This window comes from Gadus macrocephalus, chromosome 7 (genome assembly GCF_031168955.1).
Source record: "Gadus macrocephalus chromosome 7, ASM3116895v1".
NCBI lineage: Eukaryota > Metazoa > Chordata > Actinopteri > Gadiformes > Gadidae > Gadus > Gadus macrocephalus.
In genome coordinates this window covers 6,843,398-6,863,209 of record NC_082388.1, presented here as the reverse complement: position 1 = coordinate 6,863,209, position 19,812 = coordinate 6,843,398, and the positions used below count along the sequence as shown (strand labels likewise).

Below are 19,812 nucleotides of genomic sequence, written 5' to 3'. Positions count from 1 at the left end.
TTTCCACGAAAGGTACTGGTTGCGGGACAGTTGAGGCGACGGCAGAGGGGTAACATGCTTTTGGGAAGGCACGCCCTGTTTCGAGGTGACCTAAGTGTCACACCGTGAGCTCTGGGGGTTCAGGGGGGCAACATCTGGGTTTCCCAAAGCCATTCCGACCACTAAATCGGAATAAAAAAAATATATATATATGGATTACATTTTTCGGATTTATTTTCTCTGAAAAAACGAATTGGATGTGCAGACAAAATGTGAAGCTGTGCACTGGGTTTACCGACCTTTTGACCCCCAGAAATGGAAGCGGTGGAACCCGCATTGCTACCAGCCGAAAATTGAAAACGAGTGTCCGAATGTTCGGTCCGCGGGAGAGCTCAGTGGCGCCCGATTGGCTTTGGGAAACTGATCCTTTGTCGCAACGACTGCAGACGGGAAAACCTATTTCCGCTGTCGATGTTTTAAAGAAGCCCCTCGTCCGCCAAAAGTCACCTATTTCAAAGGGGGACACACAAAGCAAATCATTTCAAAAGAGTTCAATTTATTTCTCGCTCACTCTATCCTGGAGAGTCTAGTATGAAGAAGTCTTCTCTAAAAAAACAAGCCGTTCGAAGTTTATCCATTTGGTTCCCTGGAGGTGATAAAAAGTCGAGTGGGGGATGGGCGTGTTTTGGGGGGGTGGGCGTCGTACAACGGGGCATCACTAGCCAGTGGCGCTGGACACCACTAGCATCGGCTTTGTATAGAAGTCGAGTTAAAGCATCGGCTTTGTATAGAAGTCGAGTTAAACGTCTGAGCGTCACGCCCGGGAAGCCAAGCTAGTTCTGTACGGGCGATATATCGGAGGCTAGGTTTTAGTCTCCTTAACCCCGACACGAAGTCCATTCCCGCTTCTAAAATGTTATTTTTTCCGAGCAGCAGAAGTCAAAATGTACAGTCTGTACGATTTGAGTTTAAAAATTAAAACAACGTACATTTTGTATTTATTTATATTTTTTTTAAACAGGGCCTCGTTTTTCGGGTATTCGGGGGTTGAGAAGCTCCTATTCTCGTACGTGATTTAGGATTTACGACATCTGTGGTAAATATGTGCAAATGTCTGCAAATGAGATGCGTACCGTTTTTGGTGAATCTTGTTTTGCGACACATTTGTTCCTTGTTTTCCTCAGGTCAAAGAAGGATTTAGTTTTACAAAATCAAATGTTAAAAAAGGGGGTATTTTCCCTTATTAAAATAGTGCCAGTGAGGAAGATTCTTTGCTGGTAACACACGCGAGGTCCTGTCGTTCTACTTCCCTTAATTTTTTGCACATCGGCTTTGAGAGACAAACAAGGCAAGTTAACGTATGCAAGTGTTATTGTTTTTTGGTCAAGAAGTAAACATAAAATTCTGCAGTTTAGCAGAAATGAAATATTCCTCTACAGGCTTTTATTTAGCTAATTCAGGTCTCTTTCTCAATTGTTGTGTACTCCATATTTTTTTTTTAAACAGCGATTTTCACTCCCCCCGACAGACATAAGCTGTAAAACGTGGCAGCCTAACAAAATATTTAATTTATTAGAGTTTCAACGAGAGGTCATGTACACGCCAGAATAATCAACAGCAATAGTGATTTCAATCGTTTTTCTCAAGTTATTATTAGATTCCTAGGATGGCTGGTTTGCATTGTTAAGAAACTGAAGAACCACACACCCACGTGTAATTAGAACTGTCAAACGGGACAAAGTCTTGCTGGTATTGTTTTAATTTAATTGGATTTTTTTTTTGTTCAGAGCCCCTCTATAGTCTTTAGGCCATGGTTAGAGCATTGAATACCTGAGAAGACCTCAAAACCCCTCACAACTCGAGGGAGGGCATCCCTGTGGAATCTCTTTAATCAAGTCAGTGGCGAGGGCATTAATATGATCTCATCGGGGAACTCAACTCTAGGCAGTGGACTCTTCTGGACCTTGAGCAACTAGGGAGGTGTTTTTTTACGTGGTAACGCTTGTGCTCAGTGATGTGTTCGGGGTCTTGCCTGCGAGTTCAGGGCGTCTCTGGCTGTGTTCTGTGGCAACGTTGGCCACTGGCTTTTAGGTTGCTTCGGGAAATCGTTTGTCAGAAATATATCAGTTTCCCTTACAATGGGACAACTGGATCCGTTTCCCCTCAAGACGATTAGAAAGCAGAGTACTGTGGCAGCATCTGTTACGTGACACCAAATGTTGTTTTGTCTCCCCACCGTTTAGACGATTGGATTTTATGTTGGAAAGTCTTAAAATTGGTTGAGTGCCAAAAATCCAGACAGTTCTCAGTTGGACCCAAACGAAGGAAAATAAATCGGTTTTTATACCTGCTGGCAGTTCGTGACCATTTTGTTGCTGATGTTCATTTTTTTCTACATTTAAAATAAGGTATTTGAGGATAGCATATGAGCTGAGGGTGTTCCAGCCCACATGCTTTTTAGGCATCAGTGTGCGTTGTTTTTGTATTTGTTACAAGGGGATGTTGTGAGCGGTTCTCTTTGCACCTCAACGTGCCGGCAAGGAGCATTCAGTTAAAAGAAGCATTCCGTAAAGAACGTAGTTGTTTCCTCAACAGATTCCGTAAAGTCGTGGAGTTTTACGCGTGGACGGATTCCGAAAAGACGTAGACTTTTACGCCTCGACAGATTCCTTAAAGTCGTAGGTCCTAACAGAACGGAGTGAACCCTGCTCCCTGCGGTGACATGACGGGGCCCATAATGGAACGAGCCATTTAAAAGTTGACCTCCCCCCAGCCCCCCACCCTCCGCCTTGAGTAGCAACACAACACAATGACCTTTCGGAGCAGACCACTGATTCTTCGGACACTCCCCCTTTTTATTAGCAAGATTTCTGTTTTCAACACGGGGGGCCTTCTCCTGGTTTTACACGGCTAGGATTGTGTCTGAACGAACCCCATACTTACTGTGAGACCTGCGCAGTGCCTTGATCTTATCGAATTCCAACATCTTCCACCTGAGCCCCCGGCGAGGCATGCTGCCCCCCCCCCCCCCCCCCTCCGAGTCAGTAACAAGGACCCTGTGAAGTTAAAGAACAGACGGTATACCCCATGAACTCGGACCATGAAGACGACGTCGTAGCACACACAAGCAGATTTGTAAATAGATAATTTTGTACATGCGCCACGACCAATGCTCTCCCCTCTCCCCACTCTCCCCTCCACTCCGAGAGGGGAAGTCCCCACACCTTTATCTCCGGAGGAGGTCGTTCACGGGATCTATCAACCCCGAACGTTTTTCCCCAATGTTTGACGCATTCAATTTGGTGACGCCCCTTTCCCAGCAGGGGGCCCTGATTAGACGTCCCCCAGTTAAACAGCGGTGTTCCCCCACACCAGCGGTGGTCTCCGTTGGCCCCCTCCCCACCCCCCTGGTTTTATATCCCTGCACACGGTCGATCTATAGTCCTGCTCCCTGCACTGTCCGCACAGTCCTACACACAGCGGTTTCCAGTCACATAGTCAAACACGGCAGTGTTGGCCTTTCACAGTCATAATCCTGTACACAGCGGGGTTCTCCATAGCCGTACACATTCGAGGTGCTACGCTTCTGGTAGCCCAGCGGTTAGCGGTCGTCCCCCAACACCCCCCCCCCCACACCCGCCGCCTCAATTTACATGTGGTTGATGGAACTTTTAAATCCACCCCTGATTTTCTGATGCGCTGCGACACGATACTTATTTAGGTTTGTACATTCAGCTTTAACGTTCAGCAGACATTTTCTCGAGGGCATTCCCTTTGCGCCCTCAGGGGAGAGTATGTGTGTGTGTGTGTGTGTGTCTTAAGACAACGACCACAACTGTGTGCGTTTGTTTTATTGAAGTCACAGGGTGATTGAGTGAGGAAGTGTGTGTGTGTGTGTTCAACTACAGAGTGTGTTGAACGAAACAGTGTGTGGGGGACGGGGGTTTTCAGCCGAGGCAGCCGGGGGGGGGTCACAGGAAGGGGTTCATGATGGACAGTTACAGAGGAAATTAGCATATTTGCACACAACAACAAAGACCTAGAATCTACTTCTGCTGCTAGTTTGTGTAATTTATCAAGCATTTTTGAGAAATATTTATTTTTATAAGCCTAATAAAAAAAAAATGATATTGAAAGTCACTTGACCAAAAGACAGTTAAACATAACACTGGCAGTTGAATGTCGAAATATCGTGGATCGTGTGAGTGGAAATTTCTATTTTTCTCGGGTAGTGTGAGCTTTTTAAATGTTAAAGAAGCGACGTGTAGGAATTTCTCGTTTCATTCATCGCTGTTTTTTGCCGCGACGTTCCTCTGGCAAGATAGCGGGAATTCCCGTTTGAAGGAATTCCGCGAGCCAGAGGACATTTTTGTTGAAAGTGTTGATGTTAGACGAATCGGTCCCAAGTGAACTGCTTATTTTTCACGTTGTCTCTTTTAAAAAAGTTGTAAAAGTTCTCAAATTTTTCCTATTTTATTTCTTCTCGATGACGGGCAGAAATTTCAATTTCAATCGCTCAAAAGGCTTTCCGATAAATCTGCTTTTTGGGGAAGCGGCTCACGGGATCCGAATTCTAGCACCAACAGCTCGGCGGTCAGTATCGACAGCGATGCGTTTGGAGAAAATCCTACAGAAGTTGCCTTTAAAGTCATATTGGACTCTCTATCGGATCTGTAAGCCTGTTCGCGTAACAGGCTGTCATTGCCAACAAATTCTGATCTGCTGGAATCAACCGTCTTTAAATCGGCGAACTAAAAAAATCGGAAACCAACAATGCCAAGGTTTGGATTAATAAAATAAAAACAAAACGTTAAGATCAAAAATGGTAAATGAGAAAAAAAATAAAAAACATAAAATAAACCAAAAAAAAAGACAAAACATAACCGTACGAAAAAACAATGTCCAGATTCTCTCCAGTTATTTACATTTTAATTTTTTTGGTTCATTTGAGTTGCTGTTTTTTTTTTTCCTTCCCCTACACTCTTGTGAATGTCTGGCAAGTGGCGATCTTTATAGTCTTTGTAACACAAATAAATAAACATGTGGATCTGTTGATACTTTGATGTCATTTGCATCTTTTTTGGGGGCCTTTCGTGTGTTGGTGTTCGCTCATGTTAGGGCCAGGGGTTGGGCGAAGTCTACGGGAACTAGACAAGTCACTACAGCTGGATAGCCAGCATCTAATCTATCTAAGGATAGCAAACACACAAACTAAACTAGAATAGCGAACACACAAACTACATCAGTAACTACAGCCGGATAGCAAACACCGATACTTCAACCGGATATAATCTGTGAAATGTTGATCGAGACATCGGCTGCATGACTAACTCACACTACTATGTAGTTCTTTGAAAAATTATATTTGGAGTATCTATTAGGTTTGCCTGACCGGGTACTGGGGTTACAAATTAGCCAACTGGCTTGAAACCTATGCAACACATCTACACAAAATGTTATGGCATGGACTGTGATGATTGTGTATGTAATGTGCACTGACGAATAAACTAATGAAAAAATTGCAAAGACACTACAGCAGGATAGCAAACAAAGACAAGGATTCATTTTGCTAGGCGTGCTCAATTAAAACCCTCAACCTAAAGCTGTTCCATGTTTTGAGTGTGTCCATCACTCACACCTGGTGGTGTAACATGTCACCTTTTAATATTTATAAATGTCAGTCGATCAGACTTGCCCGCCTCCAGGGAGGCTCAGCCCACCAAAACAAGCGCCCCCTTCGTAGATTAGTGCTTGATGTATTAGTTTAGCCCTCTGTGCAACACTTAAATATGTGCGTGTTTTATCATCATTTTACAATTAAAGGTTTGTTTTGAAAATGTAACGTATTGGGTTTGTATTTTTTCTATTAAGTTCGTCAAATAACGATCAATTCTGTCAGTTATTAATTTTGTGTTTATTTTTGTCAACCACAAACGGAATGCAAATATTTTACAGTACAAAAATAGTCTTTACAATGTAATCAAACGATTTGAATCAAAACCCAGACATTTCTTTGTATTCTTTATAAGTTCCCGTCGGGCAATTATTCAGATAAAACTGGCCCCAAGGTTTTGACCCAAAAGTAAAATGTTCAGTTTGAACTACAAAGCATCTGTGAATTCCTTAAAGGTGACAAACCGTATTGTTTGTTATGAGTGTGATTAGCCGTTACAAGCCGTTTTGGAAATCTGACTCTTCTGACATCACAAGTGGGTGTGTCCGCCTAGATATCTTGCCGACTTCATAACAGTCAGTTTCCAGGAGGTTCGGACCTGGTCTCATTCACATCTGGTGGTATAATATATCGCCTTTGGAAAAATTTATAAATATAAAAACCCTTTCTTGAATGACTTAAAAACAAATAAAACTTAACTTAAAAACACATGTAGAATCGAACTTGCTGCTTTTTTGAGTTGAGTCAGATAAAGCTCATCTTCCTTCTGATGAAGTAAGAAACACTGAATCCTAAATCATGAATCAGAGGTGATCATGTCGGTCCCGTTCCCGCGGTCTTCGGACTCGCCCGGCCAGAAGTCTGGGTTGCTTTTGTACCACTCGACTGGAAGAGAGAGGAGTCGAAACAACGTTTTAAAAGCCGACAGAGATCCATGATGGCCCACAGTATGAATGCCCTTGTCCGATATTATGCGTTGCTGCTGTAACAGAGCCACCATTGAAACACAATCCCAGCTCGACTATAAATCAATCCATCTCTCTTCCCATAGTCGGGTGTGTCTCAAGATGGGAGCTATTCAACACTATTGCCACAGTCAACCAAAAGTGGGACTAGACTATTAGGATGGAGGGGGTCCTGGTGACCTTTGACCTGTGTTACCTGACCTGGTGACCTTTGACCTGTGAGTAACCTGACCTGATGGGGGGGGGGGGGGGGGTGCTGGTGACCTGTTACGTGACCTTTGACCTGTGAGTTACCTGACCTCCTGGTGACCTTTGACCTGTGAGTTACCTGTCCTGCGGAGCCCCTCCGTCCAGGGGACCCTCGGCCTCCAGCCCAGCCCCCGGAGCTTCTCGCTGCTCATTGGGTAGCGGAGCTCCAGCCGCGGCCTGGTCGGGGAGGTCACAGGTCAGAGTGTGAATGTGTGTGACATCTAACCTAACTACTAACGCTGCTGATTCACTGCGCCCCATTGGTTAGAACCTAAGCCAATCGGAGTGCGGTTTACTTTCCATAATCGCTTTCTGCCCAAGTCATCTATTTGACTTAGGCAATTATAAGGTAAGATTAGATATCCTTCATTCATCCCAGCAGGGAAATGTAGGTGTTTCAGCAGCCAGCATACATACACACAATACAACACATATCTACATACATACAGTACATAGCCACGGTGGAAAAGGAAAGTTGTATGGATGGTCCGTGTGCATAAGTAGCTGTTACTCATAGATAGGAATACAACATACTAGCTCTGCCACTGCATAGAATGACAGATAAATAAAGAAATACGATCAAAAAGTGTGCAAATATACAGGTGAAAAACTACATACATATATGCAGCTCAGGGTAAAGTTTAAATGAATATTCTTTCCTAACTAAAGGAGTCATATATACATTATGCAATGGGATTAAGTAATAGTCTGCTTGGCTAAGGATATAGCCAATGAGGCACAGTGAATCAGGAGTAGGGTTTGTTTAGATATCACCATTTGGCCAAAATATGACAGGCAATTATGCTATGTGGCTAACCATATGTATGGAAGTATTGCATCGCCCGCCATTCAAGGCTTCTATTTGCATCTTTGCATTGACTATGTATTTGCACGGTTAGGAATTAAAAAAATACACAAACCAGGGAATGAAGGGGTTCAGACCTCCACCCGACAATCCTGAGTCTTTCAGAGCGTTTATTAGCCAACTTTGATATGTGTTTTAATTAAGGCTGCCCGGTTATGGAAAATAAATCATAATCACGATTATTTTGGTTAAAACCTGATTGTTCAAAATTGCATTTATTCAGCATTTCTCTGCGATATAACACTTTGAAATTACCCCTTAAGAAAAATACTGTACATAGATGTATCCAGCTTTTCTGCAATTTCTATAAAACATTTAATGAATATAATATACTTTTACGTGTTATATTTATTACATAATTGTATTAGTTGGATTGTGTGACCAAGAAATCGTGATCAAATCCGATTAATTGCACAGCCCTAGTTTGAATAGATTTTGTCGTTTTTCCTGACAAGTTAGTGGAGTGTGTAATGACTTTTTCGATTCCTCTTGTCCATCACTTGAATAGTTTTCACTCACTGTCACATGTTATTCGTTTTGATTAGATTAGATACAACTTTATTAATCCCCCCTTAGGAGAAATTAGTTTGTTGCAACAGCCCAGCAGGACTGGATAAAGAAATACAATAAGAACAGAAAGTACGAATGCAAACAAAAATAGACGCTAAAGTAAATGCTAAGGTACTTGCTGAAGTAAGGACAAAACAAGACAAACAACAAACAGGGAAAACAAAAACGGACGGTATAAACAATTTGAATTATAAATTACAAAAGTATGCTCTTTCATTATACATACCTGTCAGGCACAAAGTCAAGCCAGTTGCTCAGTTGCGTTTCCGGAACATCCTGAATCTGAAACACAGTTTAAAGACCTCATGTTGATGCCATCTCAGGTGTCACACTACGAGACACGTCAAGGAATCTCAACGTTAATCTCGGTTGGATTCTCTTTTTTCCGACAGTTTTCCAGTTTTAAAGGGGACATATTACACCACCAGGTGTGAGTGGGATTAGCCTCTTCTGACATCACAAGTGAGCGTGTCCGCCTAGATGCAACGTTTTCTACGGTCCACTGGGTAGGCTGGTAGAATGATTTGGTTGGACGCAGGAGACATAGTGAACGAGGACGTATGAGAGTAAAAAAAGAATAGTGAATGAGGAGGTAGGAGAGTATAAACAAATAATGAACAAGGTTGTAGGAGACGGAGTGAACAAGGACGTAGGAGGCCTAGTGAACGAGGTGGTTACCGTGGTAACCAGTAAGGCTAAGGGGTCGTACCAGCGTGACCAGCTCCCTGGTGGTTACCGTGGTAACCAGTAATGCTAAGGGGTCTTACCATCGTGACCAGCTCCCTGGTGGTTACCGTGGCAACCAGTAAGGCTAAGGGGTCGTACCATAGTGACCAGCTCCCTGGCCAGCTGGAGGATGGGCACCTCATGGCCGACGCCCACGTTGTAGACTCCGCCCACCGCCCCCTGGGCGAGGACCAATAGGAAGGCCTCGATTACGTCGTCCACGTACAGGAAGTGCCGGGACTTGGGGGCGGAGCCCTGGATGGTGCTGGGACGAGGAGGTAGGAGACATGGTGAACGAGGAGGTAGGAGACATAGTGAACGAGTAGGTCGGAGACAAAGGGAACGAGGAGGTAGGAGACAAAGTGAACAAGGAGGTAGGAGACATAGTGAACGAGGACGTAGGAGACATATGCCGCTTTTCCACTGCATGGTACCAGCTCGACACGACACGACTCGACTCAGCTCACATTTTTTGCGTTTCCACCGCGAAAACATGGTATCTGGTACCTGAAGTGGCTGCTTTTTTTAGTACCGCCTCGCTCTAGGTTCCAAGCGAGCTGAGCCGATGCTAAAAGGTGACGTCGGCAGACGGCCGGCCACTGATTGGCCAGAGAGTGTGACGAAGTCACGAGAGCGACATGGCAAACATGCTGGTAACAGCCATAGCAGCGCCGCAGCCAACATATTCCACTTCTTCAACTTCTTCAACATGCCAGCTAATAATAGTAATGTTATCGATGTCCTCCATTGTTGTTATGTGGGTTCTGTCCATGTGTGGGTTGCGTAGGTGTTGTTTGCGTCGCGTACAAAAATACGTCACGGCCCTTTCGCGCAGCCGACCCCGCCCACGTCCAGGAGGTACTATTTGCGGTGGAAAACGACCCGTGCTGCTACCGTGTCGAGTCGAGTCGAGTCGAGCTACATGTGCGGTGGAAAAGCGGCAATAGTGAACGAGGACGTAGGAGACATAGTGAATGAGGAGGTAGAAGAGGATGAAATGCAGAGTGAACGAGGAGGTAGGAGGCCTAGAGAACGAGGACGTAGGAGACATAGTGAACAAGGAGGTAGGAGACATAGTGAACGAGGAGGTAGGAGACATAGTGAATGAGGAGGTAGGAGACAGTGAACGAGGAGGTAGGAGACACAGTGAACGAGGAGGTAGGAGACATAGTGAACGAGGACGTAGGAGACACAGTTAACAAGGAAGTAGGAGGCATAGTGGACGAGGAGGTATAAAAGGCATATTGAACATAACTGATGCCGACCATTTCTTGTTGGCTTGCAGGAGGGACACGAATCTTGGAATGACCTAAAGGAAGGAGAAGAAGAATTTAAACAATGGCGAGGTAAATTGACGTGATGAATTGGTTTGCCTCAGGACTATTATAAAGGTGACATATTACTTCACCAGTGCCCCATATACTACGAACCTCAATTAGTGGGTTAGCGAGGTATGTTGCCCTCAAAGCCTGGGTTAGCTGGGACCCGAAAGTCTATCTCTTTTAGCTTCGCTGTATCACCATGGGGACTTATGCTCTCAACTTAACCTGGTCTGGAGCAGGTTCTCAGCTAAGTCTATTGGGTTACATCGGCGTGCGCAGCTTCCTAGCCCCTCCTTTGACAATGTCGTCACCAATGTGTGGGTGTGCCCGTTGACCTCGGAGCCCGTATCGTAAAGAGTCTCTGCGACAGAGGGTCTTTCGGGACCGATCCCTTGGCATTGCCTGAGAATATTCTTTATGAAAGAAACAGGTTCTCATCAGAGGGTATTCACTATTTGATCGTCCTTGTTGGACTTTATGTAAACAATCCTCACTGTTGCGCAGTGTGTCTCCGTGAGAGAGTGGTAGAGTGGTGGTAGCGCGTCAGTCTTGACTTTCTGCGTGCGGGGATCGTCTCCCACGTGATGCGCATTTATGTGAAGCTTAAAAAAGTCCCAATTCTTATGTCATATTGAATACTTAATCACAAAAGGTTATGGAAGTATTTTTTTGTGCTTATTGCAAACTTTAACCCATGTTCTCAAGGCTGTGCTGGCAGAGGTGGAAAACAAGCGATACATTTCTTACATAGGGTGTATTTAAATTGAATTTCATAAATTATAGAATAAGGCAGGTTGGACGTTGCTTATGCATTTCGAAATTATCATCACTCTATTGTGATTAACGGCGAACAATTTTGCATTTGGCATAGTTATTTTATGGACAATATGAAGAATCTTTTCACTTATACGAATTTACACAATGGGCTATTTTTTGCCAGCGCGCCTTCCAAGCCTTATTATGTGCAACTGTGTTGCCCCTAGCTGTTATCTGATTTTTTAACGCCTCATAGGACTTAATTATGACTATCTGTTCCCCTTGAGTGAAATAGACTGCTCTTGATCTATCCAGTTTGTAAAGGTGAGTAAAATGACGCGATAAACGCCCCTTTCACGTTAACACGCATTGAACCGAAAGAGGAAAACATGGCTAGACTAATCGAATCCTAAGTGAGCGTTGTAGTACAATTTAACTCTGATTGCGAGTTGTGTCTCTATCGATCCAGGTTTTCTCAAGAAAGCCTGGGTATGTTCAGCGCGGTTCGTAGTACAGGGCACAGGTGTGAGTGTGATTCGCCATTACAAGCCCTTTGTGATGTCAGAAGAGGCAGATTTTCAAAAAAGCTTGTAAAGGCTAATCACACTCACACCTGGTGGTATAATATTTCAACCTCTTGTTTCAGGAGCTGTACATCAGGGGCTGTATTCACAAAGGATTTTAGGGCTAAAAGTAGGTCCTAACTGGCGAATTTAGGAGTAACTCCTAAAAATAATGGGCGTGTCACTCTTAAATTTAGGACTCCTAACTTTTTTCACTAAAAGCAATTCACAAAGTATTTTAGGCCTAAAAGTAGCACCTAAGTCTAGGAGAGCTTAAAAGTCCTCAAGAGGACTCCTAACTCAGTAAGACCTATTCACAAAGAATCGTAAATGCCTGCGAGACGAAATGTTAGGGTATTAAACTTGTTGTGGAGTTAATCGCAATGCAATAACATCCCCGACTAACAGGAATAATCCGATTAGTCCCGAGATAAAATGTTTGGCCACACTACGTTATTTAGCAACAGGGGAAATTTTGCAATGCCGACGATTTAAAAATATCGCAACCATCAGTCAGCCGTGCCATAAACTTTCCTTTGGACATTCAACAATTACACAGGATCAAAGCCAACTTCATGGCAATTGCAGGTATGCCCGGTGTGGTCGGTGCTATTGACGGGACGCACATAAAAATAATTGCGCCATCAAAAGACGAGGACGTGTTCGTCAATAGGAAGAAAGTGAATTCCATCAACACGCAGGTTGTTTTTGATGCAAATTTTAACATAGCCTACTGGATGTTGTTGCAAAGTGGCCTGGATCTTCAGCTACCCATGATTCGCGCATTTTAATGGAGAGCGGTCTGAGGCAGCTTTTTGAGATGTACCAGTTGGGTGTCACTTGCTGGGAGACGGTGACTATCCATGCAAGACGTGGCTCTAGACACCCTACCTCAATCCACAACCGGGAGCACAGTTAAAGTATAACATGTAAGTGATTACGCATATTACGCTTAGTCCTACGTGTAAAATACATCGTATTGGCTCTTTGACGCCTTTTATTTGTTCAATCCATATTTATTATTGTTTACTGATTTCTTCCATATATGCTAGAGCACACAAACATACACAAAATGTTGTGGAGAGAGGAATTGGGCAGATGAAACGTTGGTTCATGTCCAGAGAGGGCAAGCACAGTCATTACTGTATGTGCCATTCTACACAACCTCTGCAAGCGGTGGAACATTCCACAGCCAGACGATGATGATGATGATGGCGATCAACATGACAATGAATTTGGCCGTGTGGAACCGAGTGGACTGGCATTTAGGGATCACTTTGAAAACACATTTTAGGTAAACACCTTGGCACAAATCAGTCAACACTTGTGTAGTTCATAACATTTATTTTCTTTTAAATTTTACGTATTTTTATTGTTTGCTTTCTCTCTCTCTTGAACGTGCAGGCTACAACGTCATTATCGTGGTCTGCACAAAATTGTCATCATGCGTGTATTCTGCTAACTGCACTATAACTACTTAATAGGAATTCATTTCTAGCCAAGGCTATTTCCTTGTTTTTCGGTGATTCAGTGGGCTCGTCTGAACAACCAATCACCGAACTGACTGCTTCTAAACTCATGCACGAGAATTGACGTAATCCATAGCAACGGCGTGTCACTCTTAGTTCACTCTTTGTGATTTATCCTTAGTAAGAGTAGGTCTCAGCGGCTTTGTGAATAACTTTTAAGAAAAAACTCCTACGTAAAATGTTTTAGCGCGAGTTAGGAGCACTCCTAGCGTTAAGATAAAATGCTTTGTGAATACGGCCCCTGGTGGTCGAACTGAAGGTGCAGGAAATTCGGTGCATGTTTCAATGTTTGCCTATAGAGCTTCGGAAACGCAAGGATTTGATTGGTCTTTATAATCATCACTCATCACTTAATGACTGAATGTGTTGGAAGGCACACCCCATTGAAGAATAATCTGTGTATTGAATGTTAATTAATGTACGTTAGAGCCCGGCCGATATTATCGGCCGATATTAGGCATTTTCCAAACTATCGGTACCGGCCGATTATTATTATTTTTGGTTATTGTGTTTTTGTTCAAAGGACTTTGAGTTTCATATCTTAAGTTTGTATTTTTATACATTTTATTTGTCAGAACTTTAATACATTTTGATTTGGACTTTTCTGTTGTGACAATAAAACAATAAAATAAAGTTCATTTTTAAACTGCATTACCTTATTATTTTAGTGAGGACTCATAAATAACTACAAATAACCAATGTTAGGGAAATCTGTTTATGTTTTGTTACCCGTTTCTGGAATTTATTTTTTAAATATATATCGGCGAAATATATCGGAACATCTGATTTTTAAATCACCAAATATTTGTATCGTATCGGCATTAAAAATCCTTTATCGGTCGGGCTCTAATGTACGTGATAATTAAAAGGGACCTTTGTGGTTCTTACCCTAGCTATCTTTGTTGTATACGGGGGAATGGGTTAACCTAGTGATTGTTAGTGCTTGGCACTTGATTCTATGAACATCCTTACTGTACCGACAGCGATATATTGGTGTTTCTCTTTCTTCAGACAAATGAATGTTGTTTTAGATAAACGTGTCTGCTAATGTAAATGTTGCAACCCCACACTCTACATATCCCATATCCACCACCTGTTCAGTTGTCAATTCTGTTCAAAAAGTTCAAAGTCTGAACATTTTTGATGAAGAAAAATAAAAAACGACTGAGATAGCCCTTACTCTTTTTTTTCATGTTTCACGTGATAATTAAAGGGACCTTTGTTGTTCCTACCCTAGCTATCTCTGTTGCGTACGGGGAATGGGTTAACCTAGCGATTGTTAGTGCATTGCCCTTGTTTTTAAGAACATCCTTACTGTACTGATAGCAAACTTTCTTCGGACAAATGTTCTTATCGTCAGTCATTTTGGATCAACGGCTAAACTCCCTGAATGTAAATGTTGCAACCCCACACTCTAAATTATCCATAACCACCATCTGTTCTATTGTAAATTCTGTTCAAAAAGTCAACAAAGTGAAGTGAAAAAAGCAAAAAGCAATTACATTGTTAAAAGAAATTAAGTTAAAAAGCAAAAAGCAATATATTGTTACTTGTTAGAGTTTAAAGTTAAAAAGTTAAGTTAAAAAGCAAAAAAGCAAAAAGCAATACATTGTTAAAAAAGTTAGAAATTACAAAGTTCAAAGTTAAAAAGAAATACAATTTTTTCATTGTTAAAAAGTAAAAAGTTAAAAAGTTAAAAAGCAGAAAGCAAAAAACAATACATTGTTAAAAAGTAAAAAAGGGACGCATTGTCTGACAGTACCTTCTCTGGGTACTGCCTGGGTCCATAAACATTGTTGCTTCTGGTGACGATGACTGGAAACTGAAGCCAAGGAAAAACAACAGACACACAGAGGTTCCTTTAAAGGTCCCATGGCACGCTACTTCACGGATGCTTTAATATAGGTATTAGTAGGCCCCAAACACAGTATTTGAAGACGTTCCCGAAATTCCGCCTTGGTGCAGAATTACAGCTACTACGAGCCAGTCGCACATTTAGCTTTCCCCAAATGCGCCGTTCGGTGTCTGTAGCTTTAATGCAAATGAGGAGGAGAGAGGCGGGTCAAGGAGGAGGGTGGGGGTGTGGCCCTGAGCAGCTTGCAGCCACGGTACCATGCGCTCTGTTTACAGTGGATGTATCCCAATGGCGAGGCGCACACAGCCTTTAGCCGTGTTCTGTAAATATTCTCGAACACATGGGGTCCTGGAGCTCTATATCTAAATAATATCATATTTTACATAGATATCTATATCATAGGGATGGGCCGATAGTCGATTCTATCTACTATTGTCGATAGATGGATTCCATCGTCGATCGTCTCAAGTTGCCGATAAAAAGGCGATAATTATATTTTAATAATTAATTTTTAATTATTATTATTTATTTTTTTTAAAGCGCTGTGGTAGCTATTTTTACAACTTAAAAAGCCCCGCAAATTGTAATTGAAATTAACTGGCGCCGGTGGAAAACATACTATGTAGCGCTGACCTGCCGTATTCACTCACTGCTGCGAGAGGAGAGGGGAGGGGCTCGAAACCTACCGGTCTGCTCGCACGGCGAAATGACATCACACCCCGCTGCACCATTTCCGGGTCACAGCTGTGGTACATGAGCTGTGTTCGAAATCGTTCCCTATTCACTCACTCACTATTCCCTATAGTGTTCATGATATAGTGCACTACATAGGGAACGAACAAACGAGAAAAAACACGACCGCATTGCATTGTGGTATATGGGAGTAACACGTAGGGAACATCATATGTACACTCAGATTTTGGGTATTTTAAGTGCACTATATAGGGCATGAAATTAACCAGTGAGAATTCGAACAACACTACAAAATGGCGAGCACCCTATATAGTGCACTATATCCGTGATAGGGAACGATTTCGAACACAGCTACGAGCTGTGTGTCATCAGCGTGTGTCATCATGACAGCGCCGCCGGCGCCGACGCATCGAAACTTAAATCAGCGGAGGCGCACGCTGGTCCAAGGGGAAGACCATCGTAATCGCTTTTAAGAAAAAATTAGAAAAATAAACACGTTTTTTTTCAAAGTTATAAATTCTTATAAATAATTAATATTATAAAATTATTATAAAGTTGCCCCCCCCGATAGTATCGACTATCGGCGATCGCTAGGGGGCGCTACGGACGATGGAAGCTTGTAGACGATTGCCAAACCCTACTATATCATATAATATTATCACGGCCAAAAGCTGTGTGAGCCACCAGACAATATTATGAATCTCAAACGACTGCGACGGGTAGGCTGGTAGACTGATCTATCCAGCGTACATCTAGCTGGACCAGCCCCCCCCCTCCCCCCCCCCCCCCCCCCCCCCGTGTGTGTGTGTGTATGTGTGCATGTGTGTGTCTGTGTGTCTCCTTCTGTGTATCTGTGTGTGTGCGTATGTACCTTGTACTCATCCCAATAGGACTGAACTAGGCATTCGGCTGCTGCTTTGGTAGCAGAGTAGGGGTTAGATGGTCTGAGAGGACTGTCTTCATCAAACACCTGCAGACAGACATCATCCAAACCAGCGGACAGACATCATCAAACCCCTTCACAGCCATCATCAAGCACCTTCACAGACATCAAACACCTGCACACACACATCACACACACATCAAACACCTGCAGACAGACATCACACACACATCAAACACCTGCACACACACATCACACATCATCAAACACCTGCAGACAGACATCACACACACATCAAACACCTGCACAGACATCACACACACATCCAACACCTGCACACAGACATCACACACACATCATCAAACACCTGCACACACACATCACACATCATCCAACACCTGCACACAGACATCACACACACATCCAACACCTGCACACAGACATCACACACACATCATCAAACACCTGCACACACACATCACACATCATCAAACACCTGCACATAGACATCACACACACATCAAACACCTGCACACACACATCACACACACATCATCAAACACCTGCAGACAGAAAGACATCATGAAAATATAAAAGGATATATAAAAGGAATAGTGAATGAGGATGTAGGACAGTATAAAAGGAATAGTGAACGAGGACATAGGAGACATAGTGAACGAGGACGTAGGGGGCCTAGTGAACGAGGACATAGGAGAGTATAAAATGCCTAGTGAAGGAGGGGGTACGAGGCATTGGGAACAAGGACATAGGAGTAATAGTGAACGAGGACGTAGGAGACATAGCGACCAAAGAAATTGGAGGCATAGTGAACGAGGACATAGGAGACGAGGACGTAGGAGAGTATAAAGGCCTGGTGAACGAGGACGTAGGAGACATAGTGACCGAGGAGTTGGGAGACGAGGAGACACAGTGAACGAGGAGGTAGGAGACAAGGAGGTAGGAGGTAGGAGTCTCGCCTGCAGGCCGCCGCCCCCGTAGACCTCGTCCGTGCTGACGTACACGAAGCGCCGCAGGGCGTGGCCGGCCCCCCGGGCCGCGGCCAGGACCACCCGGGTACCCTCCACGTTCACCCTCTGGAAGAGGGAGGGACAGAGGTAGGAGGTCTCTGGGGGGAGACGGGGAGAGGGGGGAGACAGGGGGAAGGTTAGGGAGGACGCCTCTGAGGGGGAGACTGGGGGGAGTGGGGGGAGACAGGAGGGGGGGAGGGGGGAGACAGGAAGGGGAACCCTCTAGAGGGGGAGACAGGCGGGGAAGGGGGAGAGTTAGGGGGGAGACAAATGAGGGGGAGACTGAGGGGAAGGGTTAGGGTGGACCCCCTCTGAGGGAGGAGGAGGGGCGGGGGAGGAGTCAGGGGAGGGTGCGTGCGTGTATTTATGTATGTATGTGTGTGTGTGTGCGTCATACGACGTGTGTCATGGCGGCAAGGTGAAACACCACGTCGATGTCCTCGGTGTTGAAGAGGTGAGAGACCAGACGCTGGTCACACACATCACCCTGAGAGAGAGACCAGGGGAGAGAGAGACCAGGAGAGAGAGAGAGAGAGAGAGAGAGAGAGAGAGAGAGAGAGAGAGAGAGAGAGAGAGAGAGAGAGAGAGAGAGAGAGAGAGAGAGAGAGAGAGAGAGAGAGAGAGAGAGACACACACACATGGGGTAAGAGCGAGCAGCGACACACTTTGAAAAGGACACAGGTTTACTTTTAGCAAATAATATATGATATAATATTTATTTTAGAGAGAGACAGAGAGACCAAGAGAGAGAGACACAGACAGAAAGACAGACAGACATAGAGCAAAAGAGAGATAGAGGGTGACCAAGAGAGAGACAGACAGACAGAGATCAAGAGAGAGAAGGACTAAGACAGGCAGAAGGACAGACAGACAGCTGACCTGGATGAAGCAGTAGTTGTCCATGTGCTGAAACACTTATGAGACTCCGGGGGCTGCAGCAGTAGTCCAGCTGTGAGGGACAGAGGGGCCATCAGCACGGGAGTTGTCGTGAGAGTTATCGCGAGTGTAATATAGTAAAGTGAGTTATCGCTAGAGTTGCGAGTGTTATGATATAGTAAAGTGAGTTATCGCTAGAGGTGCGAGTGTTATGATATAGTAAAGTGAATTATCGCTAGAGTTGCGAGTGTTATGATATAGTAAAGTGAGTTATCGCTAGAGTTGCGAGTGTTATGATATAGTAAAGTGAGTTATCGCTAGAGTTGCGAGTGTTATGATATAGTAAAGTGAGTTATCGCGAGAGTTGCGAGTGTTGATATAGTAAAGTGAGTTATTGCTAGAGTTGCGAGTGTTATGATATAGTAAAGTGAGTTATCGCGAGAGTTACGACTGTTATGATATAGTAAAGTGAATAATCGCAAGAGTTACGACTGTTATTATATAGTTAAGTGAGTAATCGCGAGAGAATGAGTTAAGAGTTCTCACCACGTCGAGGTTGAGGACCCTCCACTGGGGCGCGCGGTGAGCAGGGCGCATACCAGGTGAGAGCCGCTGGATGACAGACACACACACACACACACACACACACACACACACACACACCACACACACACACACACACACACACACACACACACACACACACACACACACACACACACACACACACACACACACAGTTTGAAGGTGGATCATCATCACAGGTTCAATGTTTCTAGTGAACTAGGACGTAGGAGACGAAGTACAGTTTACAGTATAGTGAACAAGGACGTAGGAGACGTAGCACAGTACAAAAGGTACAGTGAACCTAGACGTAGGAGACATATACCCTTGTTACGGTATAGTGACCAAGGATGTAGGAGACTGAGCACAGAATAGGCATAGGGAACAAGTACGTAGGAGTCATAGACGCTTAGGAAAGGTATAGTGAACAAGGACGTAGGAGACGGTAGACGATTATAAAAGGAAAGTGAACGAGGACAACAGCGACTGTTTCCATGGACACAGAAGGAACTCACATGAAGCCGGAGCCTCCGGTGACCAGAACAGTCTGGATCGACTCCATTTTTCGTTACGTCCGTAACATCGGGCTCTACCGTCCGAAAAACGGAAACCTTGACTTCGTTTCTTGCCTCTGTTAGCATTAATATGCGTGTCACACTCCCGCGGCTCTTGTTGTACTGTTGTTGTAGTGGTTTGTTTCGCGACAGTTGACGCG

At 44.0% G+C, this 19,812-nt stretch overlaps 1 protein-coding gene across 1 annotated transcript; it reads right to left on the bottom strand.

Moving 5' to 3' along the window:
• Positions 1 to 200: 200 nt before the first annotated feature.
• On the bottom strand, positions 201 to 19,810 carry LOC132460701 (dTDP-D-glucose 4,6-dehydratase-like). The gene is given in 14 exon segments (XM_060055555.1): positions 201 to 6,538; positions 6,947 to 7,044; positions 8,529 to 8,584; positions 9,128 to 9,293; positions 10,294 to 10,337; positions 14,961 to 15,020; positions 16,618 to 16,716; positions 17,607 to 17,756; positions 18,055 to 18,144; positions 18,537 to 18,566; positions 18,568 to 18,606; positions 19,080 to 19,111; positions 19,114 to 19,145; positions 19,613 to 19,810. Coding segments are annotated over 14 exon segments (1,032 nt in total). The 5' UTR covers positions 19,660 to 19,810; the 3' UTR covers positions 201 to 6,449.
• Between the last annotated feature and the right edge of the window lie 2 nt (positions 19,811 to 19,812).